Source organism: Salmo salar, chromosome 02 (assembly GCF_965601325.2).
Source record: "Salmo salar chromosome 02, fSalSal1, whole genome shotgun sequence".
NCBI classification, from domain to species: Eukaryota; Metazoa; Chordata; class Actinopteri; order Salmoniformes; family Salmonidae; genus Salmo; species Salmo salar.
Window position 1 is genome coordinate 54,767,017 of NC_138292.1, and position 17,043 is coordinate 54,784,059.

The 17,043-nt window shown below is 44.2% G+C and overlaps 1 protein-coding gene across 1 annotated transcript in view; it reads right to left on the bottom strand.

The window, feature by feature from the left end:
- The window catches only part of kpca (kinase C alpha type), a 143,361-nt gene that overhangs the window by 55,361 nt on the left and 70,957 nt on the right, over window positions 1–17,043 (bottom strand). The window contains 1 exon segment of the mRNA NM_001141522.1: window positions 11,121–11,203. Coding sequence (NP_001134994.1) covers window positions 11,121–11,203 — 83 coding nt within the window.

A 17,043-nucleotide genomic window follows, 5' to 3' on the forward strand; every position in this document is an offset into this window, starting at 1 on the left:
CTCTACCAACAAAAGCCGTTGGAACCCACAGTTCTTCGGTCCTGGTCCTACAGAACCACAGGGTGTGCAGGTTTTTGTGCTGGCCCGGGTGCCAATGCACCCGATTCGACTATTCAAGGGCTCTGTGATTAGGTGACGGAGTGTGTTAGTGCTGGGCTGGAATAAAAGCCTGCCCTGCTCAAACGCTCTGTGGGTCTCTAGGACCAGTGACTGAAGAACAACTTCTGGCAGGTTGAGGGGCACAATATGCTTAATGCAAATAATATGCATATATATACACAGTACATCACAATATAGAAGATTCATTTCATACTTCTGCTACAGGCTTTGCATGATTCATTCTTGTTCCAATAAAACTGTTCAAGTAGGAATGAGTTGTGCTTTTATGACTTCATATTTCACTCTCACGAAGTAAAGGAAAATGTATGACTAAACAGCCATGAGTGTATTCATATACAATGGAGATATTTACATTTAACATTTTAGTCATTTAGCAGACGCTCTTATCCAAAGCGACTTCCAGTAGTGACTTTATACATTTTCTGTACTGGTCCCCCATGGGAATCGAACCCACAACCCTGACGTTGCAAGTGCCACACTCTACCAACTGAGCCACACATTCAACAACATATGAAGAGTTTATTTTGAAAAACCTATATCCACATCTGCTTATGTGTACAGCTTCTTTACAAAACACTATATACAGTATTTTTTTTGTTCGGGAACAGAATATTCGTATCCTGTATATTTGACTGTGATATGCGTTTGTCTCACTTAGCAATCTTAAGATGAATGCATTTACTAAGTCGCTCTGGATAAGAGCATATACTAAATGACTAAAGTTTCAAAATGTAAATCTTTTACATACATATCTCATATTACTGTATAGAAATATAGATGTCACAAATGTAGAATGTGTACATTTCTTTATGAAAATGTAGTTATTTGTTACATTTGACTGTAAAACCTAGCAGTACTACTTATTTCTCTGAGAGTGAGGCAGATTTATAAACTCAGCAAAAAAAGTAACGTCCCTTTTTCAGGACCCTGTCTTTCAAAGATAATTCGTAAAAATCCAAATATCTTCACAGATCTTCGTTGTAAAGGGTTTAAACACTGTTTCCCATGTTTATTTATGGGGCGGCAGGTAGCCTAGTGGTTAGAGCGTTGGACTAGTAACCGAAAGGGTGCAAGGTCGAATCCCTGAGCTGACAAGGTAAAAACATTGTCGTTCTGCCCCTGAACAAGGCAGTTATAACCCACTGTTCCTAGGCTGTCATTGAAAATAAGAATTTGTTCTTAACAGACTTGCCTAGTTAAATAAAAAAATACAAATGAACCATGAACAATTAATGAACATGCATGTGTGGAACGGTTGTTAATTAAGACACTAACTTTCTTACAGACGGTAGGCAATTAAGGTCACAGTTATGAAAACTTAAGACACTTAAGAGGCCTTTCTACTGACTCTGAAAAACACAAAAAAAGATGCCCAGGGTCCCTGCTCATCTGTGTGAACGTGCATGAGGACTGCAGATGTGGCCAGGGCAATAAATTGCAATGTCTGTACTGTGAGACGACTAAGAAAGCGCTACAGGGAGACGGGATGGACAGCTGATCGTCCTTCCTGTCCTGCAGACCACGTGTAACAACACCTGCACAGGATCGGTACATCCGAACATCACACCTGCGGGACAGGTACAGGATGGTAATAACTGCCTGAATTACACCAGGAACGCACAATCCCTCCATCAGTGCTCAGACTGTCCGCAATAGGCTGAGAGAGGCTGGACTGAGGGCTTGTTGGCCTGTTTTAAGGCAGGTCCTCACCAGACATTACCGGCAACAACATCGCCTATGGGCACAAACCCACCGTCGCTGGACCAGACAGGACTGGCAAAAAGTGCTCTTCACTGACAAATCGCGGTTTTGTCTCACCAGGGGTGATGGTTGGATTAGCGTTTATCGTCAAAGGAATGAGCATTACACCGAGGCCTGTACTCTGGAGCGGGATCGATTTGGAGGTGGAGGGTCCGTCATGGTCTGGGGCGGTGTGTCACAGCATCATCGGACTGAGCTTGTTGTCATTGCAGGCAATCTCAACGCTGTGCGTTACAGGGAAGACATCCTCCTCCCTCATGTGGTACCCTTCCTGCAGGCTCATCCTGACATGACCCTCCAGCATGACAATGCCACCAGCCATACTGCTCGTTCTGTGCGTGATTTCCTGCAAGACAGGAATGTCAGTGTTCTGCCATGGCGAGTGAAGAGCCTGGATCTCAATCCCATTGAGCACGTCTGGGACCTGTTGGATCGGAGGGTGAGGGCTAGGGCCATTCCCCCCAGAAATGTCCGGGAATTTGCAGGTGCCTTGGTGCAAGAGTGGGGTAACATCTCACAGTAAGAACTGGCAAATCTGGTGCAGTCCATGAAGAGGAGATGCACTGCAGTACTTAGTCAGTATCTGGTGTGGCCACCAGCTGCATTGTTACTTTTGATTTTGCCCCCCCCCCTTATTCAGGGACACATTAAAATTCTGTTAGTCACATGTCCGTGGAACTTGTTCAGTTTATGTCTCAGTTGTTGAATCTTGTTATGTTCATACAAATATTTACACATGTTAGGTTTGCTGAAAATAAACGCAGTTGACAGTGAGAGGACGTTTCTTTTTTTTTTCCTGAGTTTAGCATTTTGCAACAAACCATTATTCATCTCTCTGAAACCATCAAGTGATTTCCAAAAACACAAGGCCTTCAATTTCAGATTTTTAAAAACATCCCGGGCTCTGTGCAGGGCCCAAAACAACCGCTCAGAGTTGAACAGGCAATAAAAGCTAGTTTACCAACATTTCTGAAAATAAATATATAACGTTTTGGAATGAAACTCCTCAAGGAAATAAGGGATCTCTCCTGCATCAAAAGCAGTGTTTCCCCTATATGCATATATGACAACGATGATGACTGACATTAGGTTAAATCTTGACTGCCACTGAAGTTATTTATACTTGGTCTTATACAAACATAGTTAAGGCCCCACAAATGTGTGACAAACACATAAAACTGTCCCATATTGTTTTCATAGATAACTCTGCCATTGCTGCTGAATTAATCATTGATGAAACGCTGAAAGGGAACACTGCTTTATTCCTATAGGAAGAAAATAAGCATTAGCTCAATAACATTGTTTTGAAAGTAATCACATTCACAAGTAATATTTTACCAACATTGTACATGCATGAATTGATAACCAGATTACTCCATATATGCACATGTATACGACAACTATGATGACTGATATTATATTCTCACCACAGATGGCATCACTCTTCTCACATCAGTAGGTGGTAGTAATGAGTAATATCTCATGTTCATTCAATGTCTCGCTTTCATTTAGTGCTGTTTGATCAAGTAGCCTGCATGACAGTGGATCATAATAATTAGCTCTGTGTGGTATGGCCAACCTCATTAGCCATACAGACTCAATGATCCGACACCATTCATTTGTGTGGGAGGGACAAAGAGGCATTCAGCCTCGCATCCTGTGCATTGAGGCATTGGCGGTGTCCAAAATGGCACCATATTCCCTATATAGTGCACTACTTTTGAACAGAGCCCCTGGTCAAAAGCAGTGCACTATACAGGGAATATGGTGCCATTTGGGAAGCAGCTATTATAAAAAAATATATATTTGTACTTATTATAAATGATTCAAACAAGAGGCTCATTAAAGCAACCTCATTAACAACATTGCATGTACTAAGCCTGTTGACCCCCCCCCACAAACTTCCTCAGCCACACTGAATTAATGGGGCTGCTGTAGTCTAGTTAGCCTGGGTCTCATTCATGAATGTAATTCTATGTGACAGTTATCAGGAGAAACTCAGGCTCCAATGACTGTGCTGAGAGCGAGCGAGCGAGAGAAAGAGCGAGAGAAAGAGCGAGAGAGCGAGAGAGAGAGAGAGAGAAAGAAAGAAAGAAAGAAAGAAAGAGTGGGAGACAGTGCCTGTGTGTGTGTGTGTGTGTGTGTGTGTGCGCACGCACGCGAGAGAGAAAGAAAGAGAAAGATGAGAGAGAGGAGAAAGATGAGAGAGAGGAGAAAGATGAGAGAGAGGAGAAAGATGAGAAAGATGAGAAAGATGAGAGAGGAGAAAGATGAGAGAGGAGAGAGAGAGAAAGAGAGCACGGAAGAGAGAAAGGGAGGAGAGAGGTCATGGGTTTTCATTTGGCTAAAGAAGAAGGGACAGCAGCACCCTCTGCTCCGCTGTACATTTCAACACAAAAAAAACGAGATAAAGAGCGTGCTCAGCACAAAAATGTCACTTTGAATTTCCAGAAATCTGTGTGAGCCACGTTCTCTTTGGAACATCTGACACAGAGTGGAGGCTGCTGAGGGGAGGACGGCTCACAATTGCTGGAACGGAGCAAATGGAATGGCATCAAACATATGGAAACCATGGGTTTGTTGTATTTGATACCATTCCATCTCATTCCGCTCCAGCCATTACCACAAACCTGTCTTCCCCAATTAAGTTGCTACCAACCTCCTGTGGTCTGGCATGGAAGCGCAGGGGCATGTGCTACTGAGAGCACACGCTGGTATTCGACTCCGTAGGGGGCGAGGGGTGAAAAGGGGGGCGAGGGGGGTTGGAGTATGCCAGAGACGGGCATGATTACATCATAGACACATGGGCGGCTAGCAGGTTACATTTACCGTCTGGCATGAGGCAGGGCCTACTCAGACTCCTGGGTTCATAGACTGGGGAGGGAGGCAGGAAGGGGCCTTCATGACTCAGCCACTGGCTCTCTCAGGCTAAGGCTGCATCACAAATGACAACCTATTCCCTATATAGTGCACTGTTTTTAGACCAAGAGTCGATGGCTGCGTTTACACAGGCAGCCCAATTCAGAATTTTTTCTTTCAACCAATCACATCAGATAGTTTCACATCTGATCGGTGAAAATACCAATTAGTGAAAAAAAGATCAGAATTGGTCTGCCTGAGTAAACACAGCCTATGTATTACCCCAAGTAGTACACTATGTAAGGAATAGGGTGTCATTAGGAACACAGCCTGAGTCTCTTTAAGGCTGAGAGTACAGGCTGGAAGTTAATGACTCTTATTTCCCCCACTGTCTCTGAGCACAGAGAACCATGTCACCCTCAGGTCAAGTTCTGCTCAAACCAGAGCAGACAAGGGAATCTAGACCAGGAAATCCATGTATTATTAATAGTGATGGAGAAAAAAATTGATACAGTTACATATCGGGATATTATTTCTGACGATATATCGTATCGCTTTGACAATATCGCAATGTTATTTTCGTGCTAGTTGGCTGTACCTTCACCAACATTTTTCCTTCATAGATTGTTCTCCATCTTTTTAAATAGGGAACAAATCTGTTTTTAGCACTTTTATTTCCATGACTGATCAAAACTATTTTATTCATGGCTCTCTCTTGTCTCTCTGCAGCAGACATATGGTGAGCAATATGTTTGGAACATCGAATAAAATCACAGCCTCGAATCGCAATATATATAGAATCGTGAGAATTGCAATACATATCGCCAAATAAGTATCGTGATATCGTATTGTGAGGTTCCTGGCAATTCCCAGCCCTAATTATTAATCGAGCTTGTTCTGCAAAACACTACACATACTAGCCAAGCCTCTGTTGGCAACAAAGAGCAGAGTGGCCAAATGAAACCATTTTGAAGTGGTTAATTGCACTAATCTAGCTAATTTATCCGCATCGTGACTCCGGGAAAACATGGACCTATAGCTCAAGTGGAAAGGGTGGTATTTGGAGATTGCTTGACGTGAGCGCAATAGTTTTTCATTAGACCTTTACAGTACACTTTGCTTTAGGAACCTATTCTTCAGTATGTTCGCTTTTCCATATTGCTGAAGTGCCCCAAGTCAGACAGAGTCAGGGTTAGGGTCCCAAATGGAACCCTATTCCTTGTTTAGTGCACTACTTCTGACCAGAGCCCTATGGAAAGTAGTGCACAATATAGGCAATATGGTCCCATTTAGGACAGACCTATGGTTTTTGCTCCTAGTATTCACCCTTTATTTTGGATTGCCCACCTAGAAATTAGGTTGCTAGGGGAAACTGCACAGAGCTAACATGTGCAGTGAATCTATCCCGGCTGGGCAATTCACATTGCAATAGCTCCTTGTGGTGAGCAAATATCCTGTATTACAACCACCAATATCCCCCTGCATTGTACATCCTCTCTGCGTCCCAAATGGCACCCTATTCCTTATATAGTGCACTAATGGATCCTGTTCAAAAGTAGTACACTATATGGGCAATAGGTTGCCATTTGGGACGCGTATCCCATGTGAAATGGGCTAAATTATTAAGATGTGGGTATTTCGCGAGGCTAACGTTGGCTCGCGGCGGTCATTTTGGCTACATTAGCAGACTCAATAAAACGCACACTTTTTGTTTGGATGCATTCTGTAAGCCCTTGAACCAGACACATCTCAGTAGGAACAGTGCTTTTCTTACATTATGTAACTCAACAATCTGTCACTGTGTGCTGAGAAATGTGGCCACAGATGACACATTTGCTAATAACATATCTGATAGGAGGCAGTTGCCCTAGATCTAAAGTCACTATGTTCTTCACAAGTTTAAGTTTGGGGGTTGGTAAGCTGGTCCTAGATCTGTGCCTAATGACAACTTCTGCCCTAATAAATCCCTAAAGTTGGATTACCATAATTGACATGAACATATATTTGCAATGCTGACAAAATGGGGAGTTACCTGCTGCACTTATCATTATAACCCCTCTAAGCCCCACTAGCAAAGACAACCACTTAGCACAGGGGTGTCAAACTCATTCCATGGAAGGCCTAGTGAAGGGTATTCCCAAACTTGGTCCTCGGGACCCCAAGGGGTGCTTGTTTAGTTTTTTGCCCTAGCACTCCACAGCTGATTCAATTAAACAACTAATCATCAAGCTTTGATCATTTGAATCAGCTGTGTTACATCGTGCCCAAACCGGACGCGTGCGTCCGCCATCGTGCCCAAATTGATTTTGTCCCTCCACACCAAACGTGATCACGACACAGGTTGAAATATCAAAACAAACTCTATAGCAATTATATTAATTTGGGGACAGGTCAAAAAGCATTAAACATTTATGGCAATTTATCTAGCAAGATTGCAGTTGCTAGCTAATTTGTCCTATTTAGCTAGCTAGCTTGCTGTTGCTAGCTAATTTGTCCTGGGATATCAACATTGAGTTATTTTACCTGAAATGCACAAGGTCCTCTACTCCGACAATTAATCCACACATAACAGTCAACCGAATTGTTTCTAGTCATCTCTCCTCCTTCCAGGCTTCTTTTTCTTCTTTGGACTTTATATGGCGATTGGCAACTAACTTTCATAATAAGGTGCATTACCACAACTGACCTCAGCATAGCAGGACTTGCAGTGTGTTCTGTGTCACAAATAGAATCAACTTCTATTTTAGCGCCTGGCAATGCAGACGCTCGTTGGCGTGCGACGCAACCGGTGTGGTCAGCATGTCAGGGCAAAACCCAAAACACGCACCCTTGGGTTCCCGAGGACCGAGTTTGGAAGACGCTGGCCTAGTGTCTGCTGGTTTTTGTTTTGGCCTTTTAATTAAGACCTGGACAACCAAGTCAGGGGAGTTCCTTACTAATTAGTGACCTTAATTCATCAATCAAGTACAAGGGAGGAGGGAAAACCCGCAGACACTCAGCCCTCCGCGGAATGAGTTTGACACATGCGCCTTAGCACGTACTATTTTCTTTAGAGCTTGTGTGTCATCCCCGGGCCGCTATATTAAAAAGGCAGCGGATGGTTAAGGAGCTTGAATGACACATCTCCAGATGTGGGGCCACGCAGAGAACGCCATGAGGGGGAGAAAGAAGTTGAGTCCCAAGTGGCATCCTATTCCCTATATAGTGCACTACTTTGGACCAGGGCTCTGGTCAAACCTAGCGCACTATATAGGGAATAGGATGTGTTTTGGGACGCACACAGTCAGAGCTGTGCTGCTATCCCAGGCTAGTGTACCTTCACACATCACGTGCTAGGAGGACACACTCCCAGAGTCACTCTTCATCCACTGCTATGGAATCTAAGTGGAGATCCAAGTAAGATTTATTCAGGAGAGATTTAAAACACAGATGCTGAAAGTTAATGTCAGATTTTTTATGTGATTAAATCAAACTTTATTTGTCACATGCGCCGAATACAACAAGTGTAGACTTTACCGTGAAATGCTTACTTACAAGCCCTTAACCCAACATTGCAGTTCAAGAAGAGTTAAGAAAATATTTACCAAGTAGACGAAAATAAAAATGTATAATAAAAAGTAACACAATAAGAATAACAATAATGAGGCTATATATAGGGGGCACCGGTACCGAGTCAGTGTGCGGGGGTACAGGTTAGAGGTAATTTGTACATGTAGGTGGGGGGGAAGTGACTATGCACAGATAATAAACAGCGAGTAACAGCAGTGTACAAAAGGGGGGGGGGGGTCAATGTAAATTGTCCGGTGGCGATTTTATTAACTGTTCAGCAGTCTTATGGCTTGGGGGTAGAAGCTGTTGAGGAACCTTTTAGACCTCCGCTCTGGTACCACTTGCCGTGTGGTAGCAGAGAAAACAATCTATAACTTGGGTGACTGGAGTCTCTGACAATTTTATGGGCTTTCCTCTGACACCACCTATTGTTTAGGACCTGGATGGCAGGAAGCTTGGCCCCAGTGATGTACTGGGCCGTACGCACTACCCTCTGTAGCGTCTTGAGGTCAGATGCCGAGCAGTTGTGATGCAACTGGTCAAGATGCTCTCGATGGTAAGGCTGTAGAACCTTTTGAGGATCTGGGGACCCATGCCAAGGTTTTGTCATGCCCTCTTCACGACTGTCTTGGTATGTTTGGACCATGATAGTTCGTTGGTGATGTGGACACCGAGGAACTTGAAACTCTTGACCCGCTCCACTACAGCCCCATCGATGTTCATGGGGGCGTGTTCGGCCCGCCTTTTCCTGTAGTCCACGATCAGCTCCTTTGTCTTGCTCACATTGGGAGAGGTTGTTGTCCTGGCACCACACTGCCAGCTCTCTGACCTCCTTCCTATAGGCCGTCTCATCGTTGTCGGTGGCCTACCACTGTTGTGTCGTCAGCAAACTTAATGATGGTGTTGGAGTCATGTTTGGCCATGCAGTCGCGGGTGAACAGGGAACACAGGAGGGGACTAAGTACACACCCCTGAGGGGCCCCAGTGTTAAGGATCAATGTGGCAGATGTGTTGTTGCCTACTCTTACCACCTGGGGGCGACCCGTCAGAAAGTCCAGGATCCAGTTACAGCGGGAAGTATTTAGTCCCGGAGTCCTTAGCTTGGTGAGGAGCTTCATGGGCATTATGGTGTTTTACGCTGAGCTGTAGTCTATGAACAGCATTCTCACATAGGTGTTCCTTTTGTCGAGGTGAGAAAGGGCAGTGTGGAGTGCGATTGCGATTGCATCACCTGTGGATCTGTTGGGGCGGTATGCGAATTGGAGTGGGTCTAGGGTGTCCGGGAGGATGCTGTTGATGTGAGCCATGACCAGCCTTTCAAAGCACTTCATGGCTACCAATGTGAGTCTCACGGTGCGGTAATCATTTAGGCAGGTTACCTTCGCTTTCTTGGGCACAGGTACTATGGTTGCCTGCTTGAAACATGTAGGCATTACAGACTCGGTTAGGGAGAGTTTGAAAATGTCAGTGAAGACACATGACAGTTGGTCTGCGCATGCTTGGAGTACATGTCCTGGTAATCAGTCTGGACCAGCGGCTTTGTGATCGTTGACCTGTTTTAAGGTTTAGTTCACATCGGCTACCGAGAGCATTATCACACAGTCATCCAGAACAGCTGATGCTCTCATGCATGCTTCAGTGTTGCTTGCCTCGAAGCAAGCATAAAAGGGTATTTAGCTTGTCTAGTAGGCTTGCGTCACTGAGCAGCTCGCATCTGGGTTTCCCTTTGTAATCTAATAGTTTTCAAGCCCTGCCACATCCAACGAGCTTCAGAGCCGGTGAATCCTACTACAATCTTAATCCTGTATTGACGCTATGCTTGTTTGATGGTTCGTCTGAGGGCATAGCGGGATTTCATCACCCCCAAGTATGACACTGGTGTGGGTTGTCATTTATTTAGACTACTGGGGTCAATCAAAAGTCTTAATCATGGGGGATCTCCCCCATGTCCCAGCTCTTAACAGGGAGTAAACGAGTGTACACATCTGAGTGCTTTGGAGTGGACCTGGAAGTGTCCTCGAGTGACATAATGACTGGGACAAAGTGACCCTTCGGAAGATGAAATTAGTTATATTGAGGTGAAACGAGGTAAGCTGGCCATCAGCTGGTATGATTCATCCAGAGAGCCCTGTCCTGGACACAGTGTTCATTATCCGACCCCCCACCAGAGTGAGAGATTAAAGCAGACGTGTCCAAAGTCACTGAATTTAAAGTGAACGGTTGCGTTCATTAGGCATCAAATTGAGGAAATAACACACCGAAACGGGGAGGGTCATTTTTGTTTTCCGTTTCAAAACGCACCATTTTAAATGGAAACTTCTTGTCAGGTGTTTGAAAGTAGAGTACAGAGCCAACTTCTTTATGATACCAAACCAAAGAACTCCGCCGAAATGAAATTCCTACAACTTCAAGCCAAAAAAACTAGCCTGACTGGCCTCCCAATACACAGAGCAAGGTGATGTATGATACTACAGCTTTGGGCCTCCACATACAATGATCTCCTGTCAAACAAGGAGCAGACTCATTCTTCTTCCTTAATGGTCAGCCCCGGTGAACGAGACAAGGACGTATGGTCCGTCCTGCAAGGCTGTCACTTTGACAGTAACCATATACTTAGCCTGCGTCCCAAAATGCACCCTATACATATAGCTATACACTATATGGTAATAGGGTGCCATTTGGGATGTAGACTTAGAAGAGATGTGCCTTGGCGGTGCCCCCTTTCGCTAGGTGTGCGTTTTGGGAGGGGTACATTAACAGAAGCTTAGAGACCCTAAGAGTGGAGAGGCGGTGAGAAGATGAGGGGTAGAGGGTGGGCTACGGCTACTTACGTCTGTGTCGGGACCCTTATCCGCACCGGGGCAAGAGAACGTGACAAACTCATGGCACCTCTTGTGGACCACGAAACAGCAAACTGCAGAGAGAGAGAGAAGAAGAGTGAGACAACTTGATGGGTTTTCCTGTATCATAGCTTGAGCAGATCTAAATTAGCCTGAAGTCTTGCAAGACATAGAACAGACACCACTAAGAGCAGAGGGGGGAAAAAAACTATGTCTGGCTAATCATCTCTCCAGATGGCTTGTACAGCCTACGGCAGCCAAAGTACTGTACCACTACCTCCTCACTGTCTCGCAGGCACACACAAACACACACACACACACACACACAACGGCACGGCACTGCATTCTCACAGCCTCATTGAGTACACCCAGTGTATGGCTACACGAGCACCACATTAGAAACCGAGCTGAGTTCAGACACTGGGGGATAATAGTGGTGGTGGAGCTGAGTGTATTGGCTGCTTGAATAATAGATAGTCTCTGAAGGCTCTGTCTTTTAGCTTGGCTACAGATTGCTGTCTGTGCCTATAGATCTCTCAGAATTGTAGCTATATCTTTTGTATCTCTTTCCATCTCTCCAAACTATAGTACACTGAACAAAAATATAAATGGAACATGTAAAGTGTCGGTCCCATGTTACATGAGCTGAAATAAAAAGATCCCAAAAATGTTCCATACCTTCAAAAAGCTTACTTCTCTAAAATGTGGTGTTCATATTTCTTTACATCCTTGTTAGTGAGCATTTCTCCTTTGCCAAGATAATCCATCAACCTGACATGTCTGGCATATCAAGAAACTGATTAAACTGCATGATCTTTACATAGGGGACGGTAAAAGGCCATTCTAAAACATGCAGTTTTGTCACACAACACCAAAGATGTCTCAAGTTAAGGAAGTGTGCAAATGGCATGCTGATTGCAGGAATGTCCACCAGAGCTGTTGCCAGAGAATGTAATGTTAATTGCTCTACCATAAGCCACCTCCGTCATTTTAGAGAATCTGGCAGTACGTCCAAACGGCCTCACAACCACAGACCATGTGTAACCACGCCAGACCTGGACCTCCACATCCGGCTTCTTCACCTGCGGGATCGTCTGAGACCAGCCACCCGGAGAGCTGATGAAACTGAGGAGTATTTCTGTCTGTAATAAATCCCTTTTGTTGGGAAAAATGAATTCTGAATGGCTGGGTCAGGCTCCCCGGTGGGTGGGCCTGGCTCCCAAGTTGATGGGCCTATGCCCTCACAGGCCCACCCATGGCTGCGCCCCTGCCCAGTCATGTGAAATCCATAGATTAGGGCCTAATGAATTTATTTCAATTGACTGACTTCCTTATGAACTGTAACTCAGTAAAATTGTTAAAATTGTTGCATGTTGCATTTATACTTTCGTTCAGTACATATCTCTATATCCCTGGCTCTCACAGGCCTAACCAAACTCAATTGCCTTCTGTGCTGTTAGCTTAATTCCAAATGAATAGCATTGATGTTCAATAGCATTGATGTTCAGAGATGCACCGCAGTTAACAGCAATCACTAGTAATTGTTACCCCTTTGACCTTTTCATGACCCAATTACTCAATATCAACATGTAGGCTACATTATAGTAGCAGATGGTGAGAGGGTGGGTAACAAATGTACTAAAGAGGTTTTTTACATCATTATCACAGTTTCTGTAGTAGCAATTTTCACTAAATTATAAGTAGAAGGGTGCAATGTGTCCACTCAAAGCTTCTTTTAGCTTTCAAACCAACATATAGGCCTACTGACCATCAAAACCAGCCTAGTGGAGCATCGGCTGGGCCTACATTTATTCAGGAAGTCTGATCTGGCTGAAACACAGTAAGCATCAAGGCCAAAGTCTCACGTTCACGTCAACGATGGCCAAATAAATATCAACAACCCCGGCCCATCTCACCCCTGAGATACTGGCTTGTCCAGACCAGTCAATACCCGCGCGAGACCACAACCCATAACTCGTATTACCACAGCCACCCACATGAAAGCCGTCACGCCGTAAATCCAAATGATTACTAACTAACTGCCATAAGTCTGCAGTATAGCCGGCAAATGGTCTGAAGCATCCATTTACCCCGATAGATCGTTATGAACTGCCACATGACGCCAGTGTTATAAGCGAGTAAGGTCGCAACAAACCAACACGCAATAAAAATGATCGCTCAAATTCTATCCCCTATTCGCAATTATTTGGTTCCTGAATCAAGTCACATAATGATATACAGTAGGTAGACAATTATAATTTGCGTGGCACAACTTTGACTTTGAGGCCGAGAAGGAAGACACTGCACTGTCAGGCCCCAGCAGTCAGAGAGATGTACAGCGGTCTATAATCTCTAATAAATGCGGAGGAAGAGATAACTATGGTCTCTCTGCGGCATTAAAAACGTCCATAATAATGAGACCCATTAGACAGGCTAAAGTCTCGCAGCAGTTCAGTCGGCGTCTATTCTATTTCAGTGCTCTCAAACAGCTCTGAGAAGTGCCTTTACTGTATGTATTTTTAGGACCACTTTAGAGGAACCTGCTGCTCCAGAAGAAATTGGGTCATTCTGAACAAAGCTGAACTGCAATGTTCCCCAAAGACTGAAAAAAAAAAAACCTTGACCCAACCTGTAACCTGCCCTGAAGTGATTGTTTCTTTATTAGAGTTTCTGGAAGGGGCCACTTTCCTCGCTAGTGGTTGAAAGAGAAAGGTCAAAGGGCAGAAGGCTGAAGATGGAAGAGGTTACGGCTGAGTCTCCATGGATACAGGCCCTAGTGTCCTTATTAGAGGGGATATCTGCCGGTGAAACTAGACCCACTGTTCTCCTACAGGCCGAAAGGAGCACTTAGGGCTTCACCAATGCTCCATCACCACCGCCATGTTGGACCAACAGTTTCATTAGGGGCCTAAAGAACAGACAAGCCTTAATGCAACTGAACTGTTGCCATAGGTTAATGGGATCCACTTTGTAGACTTGGGACTGTATTGAGTGATGATTAAAATCTAATAGCAGGACCTTATTAATCAGGGTTTCACTGTTCTATGAGATAGGATGAGCTGAGCATGCAATGGCTGTACTTGGATCAGTGAAACTCTCAATGGCTGTGAATCACTATACAGTTCCTGGATCAGGAGCAATGTGGACAAAGTGGTGGATTTCCAGGACTGCACTTGGATCAGAACAAGAAGTACAGTTAAATTCAAGCAAATTACAAAATTACACATTGGTTTCCTTACCCTGTAAGCAGTCTACGGACAAGGTATGACAGCAAGCCATGCTTTGGGTTTATTTCCCTGGAACTGTTTCCAAATGCTAATGTTTTAGCATTTGTGGCACAAATCCCATCCTGGTAGCGTTATTAGTCCTGGTAGCGTTAGTAGTCCTGGTAGCGTTAGTAGTCCTGGTAGCGTTAGTAGTCCTGGTAGCGTTAGTAGTCCTGGTAGCGTTAGTAGTCCTGGTAGCGTTAGTAGTCCTGGTAGCGTTAGTAGTCCTGGTAGCATTATTAGTCCTGGTAGCGTTAGTAGTCCTGGTAGCGTTAGTAGTCCTGGTAGCGTTAGTAGTCCTGGTAGCGTTAGTAGTCCTGGTAGCGTTAGTAGTCCTGGTAGCGTTATTAGTCCTGGTAGCGTTAGTAGTCCTGGTAGCGTTAGTAGTCCTGGTAGCGTTAGTAGTCCTGGTAGCGTTAGTAGTCCTGGTAGCGTTAGTAGTCCTGGTAGCGTTAGTAGTCCTGGTAGCGTTAGTAGTCCTGGTAGCGTTAGTAGTCCTGGTAGCGTTAGTAGTCCTGGTAGCGTTAGTAGTCCTGGTAGCATTATTAGCATGTTTTGCGCAACATGTCCAAACCCTCCGAAAGTATCTCAAATTGGTTGTGAAGCTCAACAAAGTCACTTATCGATGATTTGAACACGATGCGCAAAAAATGCTTATATCCTGTACTGTGACTTGAATGGGAGTCACGGTACCAATATTATAATTTTGAGCATTTGGAAACAGTGCCAGGGAAACTTAACCAAAGCATGGATTGCTGTCAAACTTTGTCCATGACTGCTTACAGGGTAAGGAAACCAACATGTAATATTGAAATTTTGAACTATCCCTTTAACAACGGTAGACTGATAACTTTTAGGCTGTACCTGGATCAGAAGTAACGCCGTCAAAAAGATAGCAAGACTTTGTACGACTTGGTGAGGTTTCAAAAGGCTTTGCTTTCTAATGGAAAAGGAGAAGTAAATGAGCCGGTGAAAAGAGAGAGAGAGAGAAAGAAGAGAGAGAAAATGTCATGTTGACTTTTAATGAAGGGTCTCACTGTGATCTAATTATTTTACACCGAGGGCGCCATGAATTATGGAGGGGCCAAAATGTAATGTGGATTTTACAATAAATACTTATTACATCTTCAAATACCCCTCCAGCAGCAGAACAAGGGATTATTACCTGAATGATAATGTCTCCGTTTCCCTGCCGTTGTTCCTGACTCAAATCAAACCATGCTCATGCTAATGTCATGGCGAATGGTTGCAATTCAAAATGCATTCGTTTCTGTCATTCACTGCTGTGGAATGAGGATTGAGATGGATTTGAGAATGGAAATGTGTTTGGGATCTGGAATAAGTGATCAAGATATGTAGACATCAGCGCATTGACTTGATTATGAAGTAGGTGTCAGAATAATAGGATTGCGGGGGGGGGGGGGGGGGTTAGAGTCGACCTTTGGCAAGCAAGGCATCCCATTGCCGGCTCTCACAACAGGCTGTTCAACGTCCCTTCGGCTTAGTCACTCTACTGTTAATTCTCATTAACTGTTTAGAACAGTTAGCTATGAGGAACATGATAACACAGATCTGTTGAAAACTGCCGGCACGAGGCAGCATGTTTTTAGTTGTTGTCTATGTACTTTTAGTTACAACATTGGGTGAGCTTGACCATAATAAGTGTAATTGCAATAATTATATTGGATTTACAATAACCACCCTTTAAGTTGCACAAAAGTGCTGGTTCTAATGGTGAGGTGAGCCTCTAAATACAAGTCTACTGAACTCCAGCTAAAAGGCCTGATAGTCACTTCTGTGTGTCTCAGTGTCTCTCGGTTATGGTGTGAAGTGCTCTTGAGAGGCGAACAAGAGAACGTGTTTAAGAGCAGAGTGCCCTGCCTCTAACCCGACTGTGTCAGGTCTTCCATGTCACGCCAAAGAGACGGAGGAGAAGTCAAGGACAGGGGAGTAGGATAGTCAGTCACCACACCAGGGAGAGAGGGAGTCTGGAGACGACCTCCAATCGATGTGGCAGTGAATCAACCTCGACCCAGACATGGATAGTCCGAGGGTGGGTGGAGGAGACAGGGAATAGGAGGGAAGTGACACTGATAGAATGCTGCTTGCATCATAAACCAACCAGAGAAGCCATAAATTAGGAAACTACCAAAACACTATGCACAATAATGCAGAGCACTCAGCCAAATGGGACCAAAAAAATTGTTTTCAAATCATACAGTAATTCTAAGAGATCCAAATTAGTTTGATTTTATTTAGTGTGGTGCGTATTAGGGACTCAAGTGCCTATTATCTGTAATAATTTGCATTGCAATATGGCGAAACCACGACCATTACGACAATGACAACGATTATGATCACCATAGCAATGATAATGGTGAAAATGATGATAATAATAATGATGATGGGAATAATAATAATATGATGATGATGAAGACTGTCAGCGGTTAGGTTATAGTATTATCATAAACTCACAGATCCAGAAGTGGAAGGGGTGACAATATTTCCCCAAATCTGCTCCTCTCTGACATAATATAAACCATGGCCTGAGTGGATGACAGAAGGAGTAACCATCCTTCATGTTAAGTAACGTCGTGGAGGAGTTCTAAAACTGGAGAAATAAATTAATTCAGACATTATTGTGTTGT